The sequence below is a fragment of the Rousettus aegyptiacus genome, unplaced genomic scaffold, assembly GCF_014176215.1.
Source record: "Rousettus aegyptiacus isolate mRouAeg1 unplaced genomic scaffold, mRouAeg1.p scaffold_m13_p_3, whole genome shotgun sequence".
Classification (NCBI taxonomy): Eukaryota; Metazoa; Chordata; class Mammalia; order Chiroptera; family Pteropodidae; genus Rousettus; species Rousettus aegyptiacus.
The window spans coordinates 88,519,967-88,539,481 of record NW_023416306.1 but is presented as its reverse complement, the minus strand read 5'-3'; the positions used below and the strand labels follow the sequence as shown (position 1 = coordinate 88,539,481).

The following is a 19,515-nucleotide window of genomic DNA, read 5'->3' as shown; positions in this document are numbered from 1 at the left end:
TATTTATTCTTTTTTATCTTTATTAAAAATGATCATTTTTGAAGCTATAATGTGGCTCATATATTACTAGAATTTTATCATAAAAACCTAAGGGCATTCATTACCTAACAAAATTTGTTAAACAGAGAATTAAGAGAGGAAAGGCACATAACTGAGTTGAAATGTCTTAAAAGCAAAAGGCTTCCAGATGGTTAAGAATTGAATACCTAAGTCTGGTTACTTGGTTTCTATTTTTATTTTTATATCTATTAGCTGTTTGTTTTGGGCACATCAAGAAATATGAGGCTTGCTTTTTCCTGAGCAGTAACATAAGGGTGGTCTTTAAAAACCATTTTATCACTGAAATTGATGGGTACTTGAACATTGCAGAATATCTAATTCTGTAGATGAGATGCACTATTAACATTTTATCATAATCCACTATTAGTTTTTACTTTTTATTAATAACTGAGCTAGAGGAATATTTGTTATAAATGCATGAAAGTCATTAATCAGATTGTGTAAAAATAAAACCAAACATCTGAACCATGGAAGCATTTTAATTTAAAAAGTTTTAAAGCTATGAAAAGTTAAATTGTATAAACATACTGAGAATATATAAACCATTATCTGTGGATTTATCAATAAAATTACAATATTTTCTTATTTTGCTCAAATCTCATTTGAAAAGAGATACAATTTTACAGATTTGTGGAACGCCACAGTTTTTCTCTTTCCATATACATTTCCTTCCTCTCTCACTGCATGGAGGAACTATATACAGGTTGTATTTTTTTTATCTTTTTCTAAGTAAAGTCTTACACTTTTCCAACATATGTTTGAATGCATAGAATTTATATTATCTTATATCTGAAACTATATGAATCTAATAAAAACGTATTTTCTTCTTCCAAAATATTAGTTTTTTCTTTTGCTATGATAAAAGAAAATTTTCTACAATTGAGCTTTTTTTCTTTTTTCCAAAGTAACTGCACTAATGCACTAACACTAACATAGCATTGTTTTGAGGTAATCTATCTATCTATCTATCTATCTATCTATCTATCTATCTATCTATCTAGATATATCACAAGAGTTACAACAGGAGTTTCTTCCCACTATTTGTCTATCTTTATTGCTTCAGATGTGGCCATAATATCCTCATGCTATCAACTAATAATGGTAAAGAATCTGCTTTATGTTCAAAGTAATTCTATCTAACATTTTACAGTAGAGAAAATATGCATTTTCTCAAGATTTACACTATTTTGTATGGCAATACTTCATTTGCTGCAATCTCTAAGGCACTAAAATTCCACAGACCTAGTTAAATATACAGATTAACCAGTTTTCCGTTTTGGTTGTAGAACATAATATCCCTTTTAAAATAGATTTTACCAGAAAATAAAGATTATGGATTTTTTATGTCACAAAATGCATTCTTTTAATTTTAGTATTAGGGCAAAGTTAGCTTATTGAAGCTTTTACAGATAAAATTGATAGTTGGTTATATGCCTTGACATTTTACTTCCCCAAAACAATAAATTTTATTTTGGTGCTTCAAAAGTTTCATTTTTTTATCTTGACCAAAATATCTAATTCAATACTTAAGCTAGGGAAACTTCATTTTGTTTCTAATCAAAGAAAGTATTTCTCTTCCTCATTGCCATTATAAAGCCACTGAGTCAGATAGCCAATATAATTTATTTTCCAATGAAACCTAGTTGAACTTACTGTTAGTTTAATGCATGTGTCTGCTATATTATTTGTATGATATGGCATATTGGAATGCTCTTCTTACTTCACTACAAAAGTTTCTACTTTATCTCGAATTTTGGGTTTTGCTCATTAACTAAGCATTATTTGATTATTTATTGTGATAATCTGGTTTTCAAGCAATAGTTTTTTAAAATTGAAATTATATTAAACACCTTTGTATATAGTGACTGTTCAACTACTGGGTTTTTGTGTTTTCACCTAATAAGATGTTAACTATAGATCTCATTATAAAATTATTTTATATTAACTAAAAATGAAGATAATTTTAAATAGTGTTGTCAATGACAATCACATTATAAACAAGAATGGTTTAAAATATGCATTTGTTAAAAAGAAAAATTTATAAAAATTATAAAATTTCTTTGAAATATTAGAAATGTGAAAATATTTTAATATTAAAAATCACAGCATTACTATTATTACTGACACTGGTATTAATAAAAGTGGCAATTTAAAAAATTAATTCTAATCTATAATATAATATATAGACATCTAGAGTATCAGAGGTAGATTGAGTATTTTCTGAGCCTAATATAATTTTAAGGCGAGCAACCCAAAATAAAAGTGTTCATGAATGTTCAAACATACTTAGAATATTAGATAAAATTCATTTATTTTCCTGGGCCATTTATTTTCATCAAATCTTTTTGATGCCTCTAATATGCAATCTGACATGTTTCAGTATTCAAATAAGCATATATACATTTTTTTTTTAATTAGGGGTCTATAAGTAATGAACAGTATATATCATTCATAAAAAGTCCTTAAACTCATGACATGGAACTGGACTAGAAACTCTGCTTCAAGTGAGTTCTCCTTCAATATATGCAACTTCAGGGTTTCAACATCCTTGCTTCTGGGAAAACTCCTTGTTGCACCCTTGGAAGTCTATATCCTAGTCTCTGAAGTGGTATTACCAGGATAGTCTAAGTGGAAATAAGTGTAAATCTCTATAGCTATGAAAAGGCATATAAAAATTATAGCTTTAATAAAACAAAATTAATGGAACATGCAGGGGCAACCCTACACAAAAAAAAGACTATAAGGCAAATTTTTAATCTCCCAGAAGACTCTTCCCTACGCCTAGGTGATTATCCTTCATCTTATATCATTCTCACAAGACCATTATCTATTAAATTATTATAAGATAAATTGCTACATCTTTAACTTAGATGAAAAGTCCAAGATTTCACCTTGTCTGTAGGACTCACTTTATATAAGAAGACTAATAATGACCGAAAATATTGCAGATATTCAAAGCAAATCCCAGTGGTGCAATGTCAAGATTAGAAAAACTATTTTAGAACTGGTGGGACCTCTTGAAATCCATGATAAAATACTAAGTATTAATCTTTACATGAGCACAAATAAAACCATGAGTCTTCTTTTCCTTGGCAAATGGACTCATTATGTTTCCAAATTTTATTTTACAGTTATGTTTATATTCTTTTGAGGTTGCATGCAAACTATCTCATCCATAATATTGATATCAGTTTGTGTCTTTATATATATGCCACTAAACTCCACACGAATTAGAAAAAGGAGCAAATTAGGTAAATCCAAATACTTATGAAACACTGAAATTTATTAGGTTATTATCTGGTTATACAAAATGGTACTAATGGTACTAATATACGGTAAACCACAATTACTTTATTATTAGTTGTTTTTAACAATAATATGACCAATCAGCTGGTACATAAAAAAATGAAGCACTCATAGTATAAAGTTCGATTCATGATGACAAAAAGAAAAAAACAAATCATGTTTGCTGAATTATTTGAATATTAGATAACTAAAACTGAACCAAACAAAATCTCTTTAGCCAAAAGCCATAGTTAAATTTAGCTGGTGGTTATAAAAATAACTGAAGTAAATGTAAATCCATGAAAATGAACAGTTGTATAATAAACACTGAAAATATACACAGATATATAGATAAAACTATTGAAAAGTTTTTTAAAAATATATTTACAGTGGTAGAATTCACAGAACTTTTCTTAATTTAAAATAATGCACATTAAGATTATTCTATAAAAAAAGGCATCAGTAATTGATAAATATTGTACTATTATATAGGCTATCCTGAGCTAGATACTGCATTATAGAATAAGTGGGTGAAAGGGAAGATATAGTTCAAAAAGAAATGTTTTTCTTGACTTTGAGAAGATCTCATTCATTTACTTGCAGGACAATTTGTTCTCCTAGTACTATTGCTTAAATTTACTTTTCTTAAAAAGAGATGAGTCTTTCTTTAACATAGTAGTAACAGCTAATATGTGCTAAATGCTTACTATGTATCACTAAATTTATAAATCTCTGGGTATTTCAAAAATGCAGTAGTAATTGGAGCCAAAGTTACTTTACTTTTATTTTTGTAAGAGACAAAAGAAGTGCTTGATAAATTCTGGATGAATCTGAATATTAATAGAAAAAAATGGAGAGCCTTACCATTGCCTTGTTTTGTAAAACATATCATGGCCTTTTTTAGTAAAACTATTAATGACAAAATATTATTATTTTGTGGGTACATACTAGGTTTGAGATGAGTTACAGGATGTATTTACTTGTTGTCTATTTGTTAGCTAGAACTTACTGCTTTTATAACTGTCAGACAATGGGTTAATTTATCCTGTACAATGGAACTCCACATAGAGAAGGAATTTTCTTTGAGTCACTGTAATATCCCCACAGTCTAAATTTGTATTTGTTGAATTGAGACATAAGCATTATTGAGTCAGTTACTCAGTAGAAAGATATATGTCTTACTTCCTAAATCAGAATGAAGACATTTTTCCTATCCTGACAAAAGCTGTGCCATTACTTAAATTTACTGACAGAGAACTAATAAAAACTTAAGCTCAACATCTAGATTAATTACTAACTGTCTCTCATTGAGTAATCCCAATTACAAATGAATTTTCATTTTTTGCTTATTTTAATTTCTAGCAAATCAGTTGTGGGCTCCGCATTTTCATCTCTTACATAGCTAGTGTCTTATCAGTCCCCTCATCCTAATAACATGAGAATTTCTGCTGATCGCTCTTCAGTTAGGAAAATGCCCAATTTTGTCCTGTTAGACTTTGTATTATTATAATGAGCAGGATCACAATAAAATTTTTGAATTTGTAATAGATTATTTTATGTGTCCAAAAGACATTTGAAGACATGGTGCCTACAAAACTAAATGTAAAAAATACATAATTTATGTATTTTTATTTTCCAGTGATATACTTATGTGTTTCTTTCATCTCATAGCTCAATTATTTTGTGGCTCTTATTTCCCAACCTCATTTATGTCTCCACTCAATGTCAATTCCAAGGTTAGGGGTTCCCTGACCACATTATTTCATATAGTACCAATATCACTTTTTATTCTATTATCTTGCTGCATTCTCATCCACCCCCAATTTTTTTTTGCTACCAGAAATTATAATAGTTGTTTGTTTATTCAGGATTTCTTCCAGAATTTAAAGGAAAGTTAAATGAGGTAAGAAACTTTTCCTGAGTAGTATGTTGTCAGCCTGAACCATTTCTGTTTTCTCAATAGCTCAAGTGTGAGAAGTACATCTTTGTCCTCAGCTGTAGGGTATTAAGTACAGTTTAAAAGTACAAGATGAGCTCTAGGCAACATTGTTACACATTGGTATGAGGTTCCCGTGTACCTCCCTCATATCATTATATCACATAAAAGCAAATATAAAATAAAGCCACACATATCATCACATATTAGTGATAAAACAAAATGATCCTCAGTACTACTAATCTTGGTGCTTATTATAAAATACAAGCTAAAATTCAGAGCACTAAACCTTCATCCAGAATTTCAGAAACTAAAGGTTAAAAAGCCATTTGCAATGGATAGAACAACAGTCTGGAAGAGGGGAATACCTAAGGCTCTAGTTCTTGATTTCTTAGTATTGAGCATTCTGCCTTGGGCGATTCTTCCCTTTTCATTTTTATCTTTTGTCACTTGTCTCTTACTATCTTGACACTCTGACCGCTGATAAGTTTTTTGAAGCAATTTAAGATCATTCTATTCCAACTAAAAGCTTGTGATTTTTGTAATACAAAATTATTTAAATAAGCAAGGAAATGCAGTTATGATTTAAGCATTAGGCCTCTCAACCCTTTTGAACAAAGTATTTCTTGTCTCCACAATGACTCTTAGAACATTATTTGCTCCTTTTAGTTGGCAATCTCTTCTTGTACAAGTGATCTGTCCTGCAAATTGTTCTGCAAATTACATATGACCGGTCATTATATATCATTATAGCTGTGTGCATGTGTGTGTATATATATGTATATAAATATACACATATAAATATATGGTTTATGCATATATATAGTCTATTTATATATAGCATATGTATATACATATAAACATATGTATATATATTTAATCATATTCAAATTCAGCTTTTTGCTACCTTCTCAAGTATTCATGAGATCCTCTGGATACAGAATGAATTTTAATGATAACACTTTTTCTCTATCTCTGCTTTATTTGTTGCATAGGATTAATCATTTTCTGAAATTATTCTATCTATCATTTCCTTTTTTTTTTTTTTTTTTTTTTTTTGTCTGCTCTCCAGGCCAGAATATAAGCTTCATAAAATCAAAGACCTTTACAGTTTAGTTCATTTCTTATTCCATGTACATATAATAGTATGTAACATATAATTACAAAAAAAGAATAAAGGACATTAAGGCTTTGATTAATTGTTTACATGTATCAGATTTTATTGTTCTTTTACATAGATCATAAGTATACAGTGGCATTAACTTAATAATTTATTTATTAACTCATTTAATCACTCAAAACACATCTGTTGAACCTCTTCCTTTGGATTCTTTAGACTTTCATTACTTGAAATCAATGGTACAACTTCATAATCAAATCATCACTCTTACTGTTTTAGTATTTTAGAAGTAAACTTAAGTAAATCTTTTCAAGATTATATTTTTAGTAGAAAATCAAATGGTATTATTAATATATTCAATGAAATATTGCTGACCAGAATGGCAGATCTTGGCAGTAATTTGAGCTCTTCACAAGTATATAATACTTATATATCTTGCAGGTATACATAGGATAACATTTGTTCGCCCTATTGAGCTCAGATCAAATCATAGGGCTTAGTTTGGCCAAGAAAAATGAACAGAAGTCATATGTGGCCCTTCCAAAAGGAAGTTTAAAGAGCTAGTACATGTTCATGCTCCTTCCAAAAAACAATTGATAGTGTGAAATCATTTTGTATCAGTATATAGAAGCACTTAACTTGTTATACCGATGTTGGTGGGACCCTAAAGATTCCACCAATAATCTGTTAGAACTGATAAATAAATTAAATTAAATAGAAGAATACAAAATTACTCAGAAATTGGTTGCATTTTTATACACCAGTAATGAACTATCATAAAGACAAATTAAGAAAACAATCCCTTTTACAATTGCATAAAAAAAATACCTAGGAATTCAATTTAACCAAAGAGGTAAAGACTTGGAAAATGATGTCATTGAAGAAAGAAACTGAAGAAGATACAAATAAATGAAAGCCAATATCATGCTCAAAGATGGAAAGAATTAACACATTTAAAATGTCCATACTACCCATAGCAAACTATAGATTCAATGCAATCTCTTTCAAAATACCAATGGCATTTTAACAGAACTAGAACAAATAATCCTAAAATTATATGGAATCATAAAAGACACTGAATAGCTACAGCAATCTTGAGAAAAATCAAAGTTAGAAGTACCACATTATCTGTCAAACTATAGTAAAAGGCTATAATAACAAAACAGCATGGTACTGGCATAAACACAGATATATAGATCAACAGGACAGAATAGAGAGCCCAGAAGTAAACCCATGATTCTATGGTCAATTAATCCACAAAGAAGGATACAAAAAGTTACAATGGGGTAAAGATAGTCCATTAAAAAATAGTGTTGGGAAAACAAATGGTGTTGGGAAAGCTGGACAGATACATTCAATAAAAATAAAATGGAACCACTTTCTTATACTATATATATATATACAAGAATAAACTCAAAATTGATAAAAGACTAAAAGGAAAATCTGAAAGCATAAACCTCCTAGAAGAAAACATCGGCAGTAAACTCTCTGACATTACTCTTAGTAATATTTTTTTTTTTTGATATAACTTCATGGGCAAGGGAAATGAACAAAAAATAAACACATGAGACTACATGGAACTAAAAAATTTTGCGCAGAGAAGGAAATCATCAACAAAATGAAAAAAAAAAACAGCCAAGAGAGATCTAATGAGGGATTAATAGCCAAAATTTATAAAGAACCCATACAATGCAACACCAAAAAAACAATCAAATTAAAACATAGGCAAAGAACCTAAATGGGCATTTCTCCAAAGAAGACATATAGATGGCCGATAGACATATGAAAAGATGCTCAACATCACTAATCATCAGAGAAATGCTAATTAAAGCCACACCTGTGGTTGCACCTGTCAGAATCGCTATCATCAACAATAATAATAAAAAAAAGTGTTGGCGAGGATGTGGAGAAAAGGGAAACCCTTTGCACTATTGATGGGCTTGCAAATCAGTAGAGCTATTATGGAAAACAGTTTAGAGGTTCCTCAAAAAATTAAAAATAGAACCACTTTATGATCTAGCAATTCCACTTCTGGGTATTTATCTAAAGAAAACCAAAACATTAATTCAAAAAGATAAATGCAACCCTGTGTTTACTGCAGCCCTATTTATAATAGACGAGATATGGAACAACTTAAGTCCCCATTAATAGAGACTGGATAAAGAAGAGGTGGTACATATATGCAATGGAATATTACTTGGCTATAAAAAAAAATCTTACTATTTGTATAATATGGATGGACCTCGAGGATACTATGCTAAGTGAAACAAGTCAGACAGAGAAGGACAAATACCATACAACTTCACTTACATGTGAAATTGAAGGTACAATATAAATGAACAAACAAAACAAAAACAGATTCATAGATACAGAGAACAAATGTGATTGCCACATTGGGGGGGCGGAGATTGGGAGGATGGATGAGAAAGGTTAAGAGATTAAGAAGTACAAATTGTTACAAAATAATCATGGGGGGGAAAGAAGTCACAAATGTGATGTACAGTATAGAGAATATAGCCAATAATATTGGAATAACTATGTCTGGTGTCAGATGGGTACTAGAATAATTGGGGGAATCACTTCATAAATTATACAAATGTCTAACCACTATACTATACACCTGAAACTAATATAAAATGATATTGAATGTTAACTCTAATTGAAAAATTTCAAAAAAAAAGTTAAAAAAAAGGAAGAGAAAATAATATAAAAGAAAAACATAAAAAATATGTTATAAGTTAAACTATTCATTTTTTGTTAAATTTAGGAACTATTATTGCAGTGCCTTATACAATAAACATAAACACACGCATGTTAAAAATTAGCATCTCTAAGAATTATTAAATATAAGAAAACTTTCTATGAATTTTTTATTGTATCATTTTGCTAAGACCTTTAGAATAAATTTCAGTTTAAGATTTTTAGAACACTAAAAAGAGTTGCATGAATAGCTTAGCACATTAAAGTTATTTGATATTACAACATAAACCTTCCTTTAGATTTTGCTTTTAAATTTTGTTATTCTACATTTCCTTGAAAATATTTCATAAATATATGTCTAACATTCACCTCGGTAGCAGTTAATTTCCCTTTAATATATAGACAATTATATTCGAGAATAGTCATGAGGATGTAGAGTATAGCATAAGGTATATAGTCAATATTATTGTAATGGTTGTGTGTAGAGCCAGATGGGTCCCCCAAGTAATTGGGTGGATCACTTCATGGATTGTATAAATGTTTAACTTTTTTAAATTGAAAATAAAAAGAATGGGTACAGATAAAAAAGGTTGCTGAACCAAAGATTGTTACTTAGTTTTCTTGAAAAAAAAAAAAAAAGCTAGTCATGTAAAATAAAGCTAGAGATGAGTAGGTTTGAATAAAAAACAAAATGTCTTGTAAAAAATGATAAACAAACAAATAAAAGAATGTTTTCTTAATATATAAAAATAAGAAAACAAATGTTAACATGTTTTGACATAATATTTTCTAAAAACGAGTATACAAATAGTAAAAATTTTCTTCATCTCTGCCTTCTTGCTCCCTTCTCTTCCTTAACCTACATTTAATCATCAAATCCTGATTTTGCCACATAATTTTTTTTCCAATCAACAGTGCAGCAGTGATGATTCAGGTCATTATATTTTATTTGAAAGAAAGCAATAGCTCTTACTCTATGCTGCTCCTGTTAATTTTGTACCAGAATAGTGATTTTTTTGATTACTCTGTTTTGGCTTTTTCTATACCTTCCCAACTGTCTTTAGGCAAAGTCCACCTTTATTGGAAAAGATCATATGGCCCTTCATGATCTTGGTCCCTCTTATCTCCAGCTTGATTTCTTTCCTTCTCTCCTGAACTATTGTCCAGATACACTGCATTATTTTCAGTTCCCCACCACATTTACTATGCTATCTTTGTACCCAGGCACATGTCAATTTAATCCCTTGATCTGTGGAACTTCTATTTCCACCTCTGGTAACAGTTTGCTATTACTTCTCTCAGCATTCCTCATCTCACAAAGTACTGTGTTTGAAACACTATTTTATAGTATTGTTTTCATATTGAAATCATAGAGAAATGTTCTCTTAGGTTCTCTTCCAATGTTCCCTCATAATACCTTATATCCACATCTACTAACATACCTATTAAACTATATTGTGGTTGCCAGCTCAGTTATCTATCTTCTCATATGTTTTAAACTCCACAAGGATAAGAACTATTTTCCCACCACCCACCCCTGCTGTTTTGGTAACTTGAATGCTTTTCAGAATCCTTCATATATTATCTGAAATTAGTACATATTTTGTGGATTATGTGAAAAAATTCTTGTTCATTAGTGACTTCTTTATAAATTGACATGAAATATGGAATATAGATTTAAGTATTTATTTAAAATAATGCCTTATTTCATTTTGTCTAGTCATTTATTTAAAGCAAAACAAACCTCTATTCTTGTATTGGTATTTTTAATTTATAGGGGGCACAGCAAGAGGTACATAGACATACATAGCTAGCTCTTCATGACAGAGTCCTGGGCTTCCTATCCCATCTCATCTCCAACCAACCACTATCACCTTAAATTCCAATAATTCACACAATTTAAGAAACTTGAAATACAGCTGAAAATGATAAAGTTAAACTAATAGTAATTTATAAGTAAAAATGAAAAAAAACAATAGAAATGTTTTCAATTCTGACAATCATTTATTCTCAAAATTTGATGAAATGATCACTTAGGAGTTATAACAGTGTTTTAAGGTAGTCACATTCCTTTGTAAAGCCATGAATTAGTCATCAGGAAACTACCGAATGCAAATTTCAGTTTACACATACCACAATTAAGTAACTTTTAATACCTCATGAATAGGTTTCTTATTTAAAAAATGCTTAAAAATCTGTACAAATATATGTCTAAAAACCTGTGTATACTTTGCCCAGAAGAATTAAAGAAACTATGCACATTCAGGTTAGTTCTCAGTCCACTAAGTAAATATTAAAACTCAAGAGTGAACTCAGAACAATATTTTAATAATTGGTCTTGGAAATGCTTCAATCCAATCCAGGCATAACAACAGAATCATCCCTGGTTGGAACACAATAGTTAGTCATTATAACATGCACCTTTCAAATTTATTTATTCCAAAAATGGTATTGAGCATATGCCAAGTACTGCGTTTGAAACACTATTTTAGAGTAGTATTTTCATATTGAGATCATAGAGGAATGTTAACATAAGGAAAAGCCAAAAGATGAAAATGATCTGATTTTAGTCCTTTCATTATAATATGACATAAAACATTGATTCTCAAAGTGTGGCCCCAAACCAGCTGTATTAGCATCACACAAGAAGTTGTTAGAAATACAAATTCTTGGGAGTTTGATCCAACAGTTTTAAGAAGCCCTATAGATGATTCTAATGCATGTTCAAATTTGATATTACTGCTATAACACAAAGAAGACAGTATGTTTAGTTTATTAATAAATATAATACATAAAGTATATATAGAGACCATAAATGCATATGTAAATTTGTATTCAAACAACTTGCTAATATTGAAGCATGAAAAATAGAAAATGACTATTAACTCAAATTCCATACTGCATTTCTAGTTTTCATCATTTTTTTCCTTGAAAGTAGTTGAATGAATGACTGTTTTCCATTCAACTTTATAGGTCTAGTAATTTAAGACACTGAATAGACACAAACACACACTATCTGTTGGACAGTTTTTTTTTTTTTTTTGATTTGGATCAATGTCTTAGAAGTCATTATGTTGTTATCATATTTACAGATATAAAAAATAAAATTTAGACATTTAAAAAGTGTTCTTTCATTCAAGGAATTATATGTCTTTTCTTAATAAAATACTGATTCACATAGGCAGCTAGGATAGGCTCCTGTCAATTTAATTAGATTTATAAACAGTTAACCTTGAAATAACCTTAAACCTATCTACAATCTTTTATCCCTCCATTCTCCTCTTAACTTAATTACCTTAAATGAAAAAGCAACACTGATTTGTCAGTATCTGGTATTTTAAAATTTTAAGACTTTACAACCTTTTAAATTTTTGTTGATAAGTACAAATACACTCATGCACATGCCCACACACACACATTCACACACATCTTAGTTTCCATGCCATTGGCAGATTTTTCTATTTCTCAGTTTTCTTTTTCATTGGAACTTATATCATTACTATATTCATACAGTAAATTTATGTCTCTACATTTTTCTCACCTCCAGTTTCATGTTTAATGATTCTAATCCATAATTTAAATATTCAAGAAGTATTCACTAAAACTCTAGTAGCATGTTTCTAACTAGAAAACCTTTTTAATGTCCTGTATTACTCAAATTTAACAAGTCCAATTCAAAAATATGAACATGCTTGAAAATTTTGATTCAATATTTTATTTCTGTCAATAATTTAATACTTTCACTCCAAAAGTCTCTGAGGGTGCTAATTTTTCTACCACATTCAGGGGCAAGAAAAAGAAAGATTCTAATTTTCCCAAGCAATATTACAGCACAAAAAGAAACCTGTACTAAGAGCCACAGACTCAGAAAAATCCTCAGAGGTACATCACTTATGTACGTCTTTCAAATTTATCATATTTATACCTTCTAATAGACATATTGTGAAGTTAGTATTTATAGGAATGAAGGGAGTATGTGCAGTGTCCTTCATTTGGAAGATGGAGATAAATTTATCTTAATTCACCTGGCTTATGGCTTTTTTCTTTTCCAGAGCTAGAGATCATTTACCAAATAGTTTCTCTACATTTCTCTGTATCCCTTGCTCTCTTCTTTATCTATATATTTGATTATTTCCAGAACATTCACTAAAGAAATCAAAGTAAATGTCAGAGAACATAAGGTCACTGTACTTTTTAAAATTGTTTCTCAAAATTAAATCAATAGTCAAGCTCTGTCCATTTCAACATTTTCTTAATTCAATTTTTCTTCTTCTCCTTCACTACTCTAAAATCTTACTTCAAACATGCCTAACTGTTGTCTCTGCCTCTATTGGAATATCATTCAATATACTATGTATAATATGAACAGATTAATCTATAGAACATGTCATTTTACTAATGATTTAAGACTAGACAATGAATCCAGGTTATTAATTCTCCACACATTTCCCTAGAGTGGCATTAAATGCCATATATCAAATGGTTCCTCCAAACATTTTTCTCAAGAAAATCTGTCCAGTTGGTTTAAGTTAATCATGAACATTATTCTAATTTCACTTGTCTCTTATCCTACCACTTTCCTTCAGCATCTGTAGACTGTGACATAAAAACTAGTACATTTTCATGTAAGTTACTAAAGCATAAAAGTCATCCCTCATGACCAATGAGTACACCATATGTTCCTCAATTTTTTTGCTTCTTCTAGCCACACATTAAACTAGGTACTTAGCAATAAATAACTGTAATTATCATGTATACGGTCATTAATGTAGATAATACATTTTTAATTACTATGAATATTAGAATATTAGGCCTTTAATAAATAAAATTGATAAAAATTATTTAATAAAATAACGCAAATGTTTTAAATGAAAGAGTAAATAAATTATAGCTCAGTAATTATAGTCACACGTGTGAAGACCAAAATGAAATTTATAATAAATTCATCCACTAATCAATTACACCAAAAATTTGAGTCTGAACCTATAAAAACTAACAAACAAACCAGTCTCCACCTTGGTAATTATGTCACTTAACTTCACTACTTTATGGTACCAACTACTCTCAGAACTATTTCTGGTAATTACTATATGATTAACTTTCTCAAAGTTTTATTGACTGAGTGAGCAAATGAATATGATAATTCTAAGCATTTTAATATATTAGGACCTAAAAAGACAGCAACAGGGACAATTAATGAATTTTATATTAGATACAATATCCTATTTTCCAAAGATGATAGTCAAAAAGTTGCATTCATTGTATGTCTTTATGGCAGAGTATAAAAAAGAAAAATGTATAAAACTGTAAAATCCTTTTTATTAGAATCTATAGTTTATAGATTTTAAATAGAGTCAAATGATGTTTATTTTGTTTGGTATATCCAGATAACTTAGAAAAAATTTTGCTTGTTTCTCAATTCATTAGATACAAAGGAAAGCAGACATTCAAATAATCCTTTTCTCTTTTCTGTTAAGCAACAAATGAAGCAAATAATTGGGAGGCTAGTAGCTGTCTAAGGAGATTAAACAATTGCTTAGCTGAGCTTAAAAAAGTGTAACTTAAGGACATTATTTTGAGAAAACTTGTTTCCACACATTAATTTTTAAACTTCATATGATATATTTATTCTCTCTTTAAGTTTCTTAAAGTAGTGATTCCAGAATTCCAATGCTTTTTTTTTTTCCTATATACACAACAAGTTTTAAGTATATAAGCCATACTCTAATTTTGAGAAAACTTTCCTCATATATTTAAATATAGACCATACAGTTTAACCAAGAATCAGCTAATTTTATCAGAAAGCTGGAGGAATGCTAGGTTAGGTTTACTAATCCCATCCATCTATAGGTTTAATAACATTGCAGTGATTTTATAATCTTACTTAATTTAAGACTAGCTAATAAGGTTTCTTACAATTTCTGAATTAAAGACAAAGTAAGGTTCTTTAGAACTTAATTTGCCATTAGTCTTAAAGGATCAAATTTGTTTTTCAGACATCATCTGATACAAAATGTATTGTATAATTAAGGACACATTTGATATTAAAAGGGGAGGTACTTTGCACTAAATAACCAAGATATACATTGAAAAAAATTATTTAGATACATAGGCTCAAAATAAAATATAGGCTAAAATAAGAATTTAAAATCATAAATATATAATTCCTTGAAAATAATTTGGTCTCACAATGAAAGATAAAAATATTAATTATTAAGGAAAAACATCCATTTTTAAAACATGTTGGTTAGCTTATATTCCTAAGATTGTTTATTTAAACATCATCCAATTTATGTTGATTACATTGAAAAGCTCATTGCCTCAAGATTCTGAGATAGTTTGGGAGATGAAAAAGGCCATATGCATATATTACAAAATCTTCATTGCAATGATAATCAGATCAGAATTTAAAAGTGATTTTTTAAAATGCTAATATCTGATTGTTTCTTAAAACAATGTTGATATCTAAATGTATATACCTGAGAGAGAAAGAATCTAAATTTCCTAAGATAATATAGAAATATAACCTTATTTTACATTAAAACTTTTGTTTTCTATTATTAAACATGGAATATTCTCAAAGAACTATATCAATTTCATTGTCTAGAATGTTTTTGCTTTATCATCCTAAACTTTGGTATATAAGGGGATCTTTAAAAGAAATGTTGTGTATGGAGAGATTTTATATGTAAAGATTTTCAAGTAAGGGTTAAATATAAAGAACATGGTTGTGGGGAAAAGAGAAGTATGTATCTATGCCCTTTCTGTTACATGGTATCTACAAAGAAGACCTTCCTGTTCATGTTGGCAGAAACGGCACAAAGTCATTATTTTTTATTAAGACATCCCAAAAAAGATATATCAAAGTTTCTCTCCCATGGCAAGATATGACATCTGAGTTAACACTATCAATTAAAATAAAGCATTACAAAAAAGAAACATAGAAAAAATAAGTTATTTCTAAATATAAAAGAAAACCTTAAGAACAAAGAAGCCCAGAAAAGAATGCTATGTCAAATAAAGAGTTTGCTTCAAAACCTGTGTAGGAGAAAGTAATTGTTTTCTGGACTATGGTTTGTAACATCAGAAATATGTTTTCCTCTGGTGGAGACCATGAATCTCACAAACTTGGAAAGAACAGTATTAGCAGCAGACTTACTGATCTGAGCCAAAAGGCTTTAAACTAAGACTTAAAATGAAAGAGAAAAATGCGAATCGGTAAAACAGATCTGATGGAGGACAATAGGTTTGCAATAAAAATAAGACAATGAAAAAAAGATCTAGAAATTACTTTAAAAAAAATTGTGGCTGGAAATAATAATTATGCTGAAGACATACAGTGTACTAAACAGAACTAAAATAAAAATTTTAGACATGCTAAGTTCTTAAAATGTACTCTTTTTTCTTTAATTCTTAACCAACTCTGGTGGATGAGTGTAAGAATTGCCACAGATGTTTGTGCAAGGAGTGCTGTGCACAAAGTAACTTGGCCTGTGGGACAAGTGGGGACATATTCCACTCTATGCTCCAACTGTCTGATTGGTATCATTATCTTCAATTTACCAGATAGGAAATTGGGTTTAGGTATGTTTAGAAATTTGCTCAAGATTATAAATAAAAATGATAAGGCTAAAATTGAAAGCCAGTTTTGTCTGGAATTCATTAATTTTAGCAAAATATAGTAAGGGGGAAATTTATACATATGTAGGCACACATATATGATTTATTCTAAAGTACCAGAGTAGGTGGAAATTATCTAACAAATTTGTTCATGAGGAACAACACAGTAACTGGAAAATGTGTGTCACTGCATGTCAGGGAGTTAAATCCTAGTTTTATGATAAGAAACAAAAAGACAAGAAGTTAGAGGAGATGTTCATGTTAGAAAAGAAAGATCAAAGAAGAGAAACTGTCATTGGATAATAGCATAGCAAGCATAGCAAAATATATTGCAGAAGGTAGTTTATTAATAATGAGCACAAGATATGGATGAAAAAGAAAGATTTTAATTAGTTGGATCTCTCTTGGAGGAAGTCCAATTCTGCTGAAATCTATTAGAGGCAGAAGACTCCAGTGGTAACTATTTTTCTGTTAATTTTGGTTTATAGAGAAGGCGACTTGCATACACAATGGGGACACTGAAAACAAAAGTTTTAAGGAATGTTAGTGTAAAAGAAGAGAATGATGAGCAGAGCTGAGTAAATTTACAGACTTAAAAGAGGCAGTCCTCCAGCACACAGGGAGCAATGACACTTACCCAGATATTTTAGGAAAAATATAAATGAGGAAGAAAGTGAGAAACTAAAGATAAAATTATGACTCTATCATTGCAAATAAGCCTATGACCAGAAAAAAAAGGAAAAGACATTTAAAATAATTTATAAAAAACCTATTTTGTATTATGTTCTTAGATTTTTCATAATATAGATAATAAAAGATGAATACGAATGACAAAATCATGTGGTAAGGGCTTGAAAAATGAGTGTGACATGTCTAAAGTCAAGAATGCTCTAAGATGTTGCAAATATGAAAGATCTAAAAATATTAGCTGTGTTAAGAAAAGAAAATGAAAGGAGTAAGGCTATCAGTTGAGGGAGGAAAAACTGCTGATCTTTTTTTTTACATATCTTCTCTATCAAGAAAAATTATGATCAAATTAAAACAATTTTGGTATGGATTTTGAGTTTACTCAGATTTACTTGGGAACCAAAACAAATGACTATAAAAGAGAAACTTTCTGAATGATCCACTACTCTCTACTATGTCAGTGACCTGTGAATACTTAGACAAGAGAGCAGTGATTATCAAATGCCAGGATATATGCACTAGGAAAATGTATTTTTAGGTTATTAGACATGTAAGATAAAAATGTTCAACACAAATTTATCTTAATTTGAATCAAGTATCTTATATAATTTTAAATTATGACCCTATGAGCAAGATAGAAAGAGCTGGTTTTATGATAGTACACCTGAGTGGATTGCTGATAGTTGATCAGTCTTTCTCCAAACAAATTTTGTCCTTTTCACTGTCCAAACTCTAAATGCTTTTCTATAATTTAGTTAAGGAAGTGGAAAACACATTTTCCAAATATATGGATAACATAAAGTTGTGAGGGAGAACTAATAGATTAAGTGGTAATCAAATACATTTTGAAAAATGTTCTGTTATGTGGAAATGGTCATTCCAAATAATATACTATGTAACAGAAAACAATGTAAAGGAAGACCAGCGTCTAAATTTCAAAAATATCATTTATACCAACAAAGGATGACTGAGTTTAACAGTGGTTTGTTTGAAACAGATATAATATTTTCACATAACCTATAATTTTCAGCTACCTAAAAAAACATCTTGGTTGTTTCTTCTCATTTTACTAAAATATTTCTATTTCTCATACATATGAATTTTTAAAACATCCTATATATACTTTGAACCTCTGAAAGTAGGAAATGTAAGTCTTCTAGCTTCTTAGGAAACAAGAGAAAGAATTATGCAATATTGGTTAAGTGTAAGCACATCTTAAATAAGTTTCTTTCATAGCAATTTTACCGCATAATTTATAGCATATCTAAGCTCAAAGAATGCCACTTGAATATGTCTACCGACATAGTGGAATATGTATAAGTTAATTTTGAACATTTGTAAACAATTAGAAATAGTTCTGTGTAGATTAATATGATCTTTGGAATACATTCTGGAATTCCCACAAAATAATTAAAAATTTATAGCAACGAATCACAGTAACAAGTTCTTCATTAGAGGATTGCAAAGCAAGAAAAAGATACTGATTAAATTTCTCACCTGCCTTATACCCAATCGATATGCAACAATACGATCCACTGCATCAGGATTCATTTGTGTCCACTGTAGACTGTAGGAATAAACACGATGTCTGTTTTGCCACACAGGATTGTAGGTATCATAATAGAATTCTGGAGCATAGGCCTTTCCTAAAAACAGAAAGATTTCTTAAATTTGAATGATGACATAAGAAGTTAAACATATTTATTCTTTTTGGCCATTTTACCCCTTTTTACTATGTTTTCATAAGCAACTCATATTTGAAAAGTCATATTATTAAAATATAATCATATTTTTGAAGAATTTTGAGAATAGATGCAAGATATCCTGGTTGATTGGATGAGCAGCGGGAGAGGAAGAAAAGAATCAAGGGTGACTACAAGTTTCTTGGCCTAAAAGAATGGTGTTTCCAGCAACAGATGAATATCTATGGGAGGGTCAAATGTTGGAAGAGAAGATCAGGAAGATATTTTTGACCAATCTGAATGATCTAAATGGAGACATCAAGGGACATAGTCTAGAACTCAGGAAAGGACAGGGCTGGAGTTATGATGATGCTAACTATAGATAGTTAGATTTTAAATTTATAGATAGATCTTAAATTTAAAGC

General features: G+C 29.6%; 1 protein-coding gene across 3 annotated transcripts in view; it reads right to left on the bottom strand.

Annotated features, from left to right (window-relative positions):
• The window catches only part of MDGA2 (MAM domain containing glycosylphosphatidylinositol anchor 2), a 773,979-nt gene that overhangs the window by 95,080 nt on the left and 659,384 nt on the right, over positions 1-19,515 (bottom strand). For all 3 annotated transcript variants that reach the window (XM_036239414.1, XM_016151454.2, XM_036239415.1), the window contains one exon: positions 18,906-19,054. In XM_036239414.1, the coding sequence (XP_036095307.1) occupies positions 18,906-19,054 (149 nt within the window). The remainder of the gene's footprint in view (positions 1-18,905; positions 19,055-19,515) is intronic.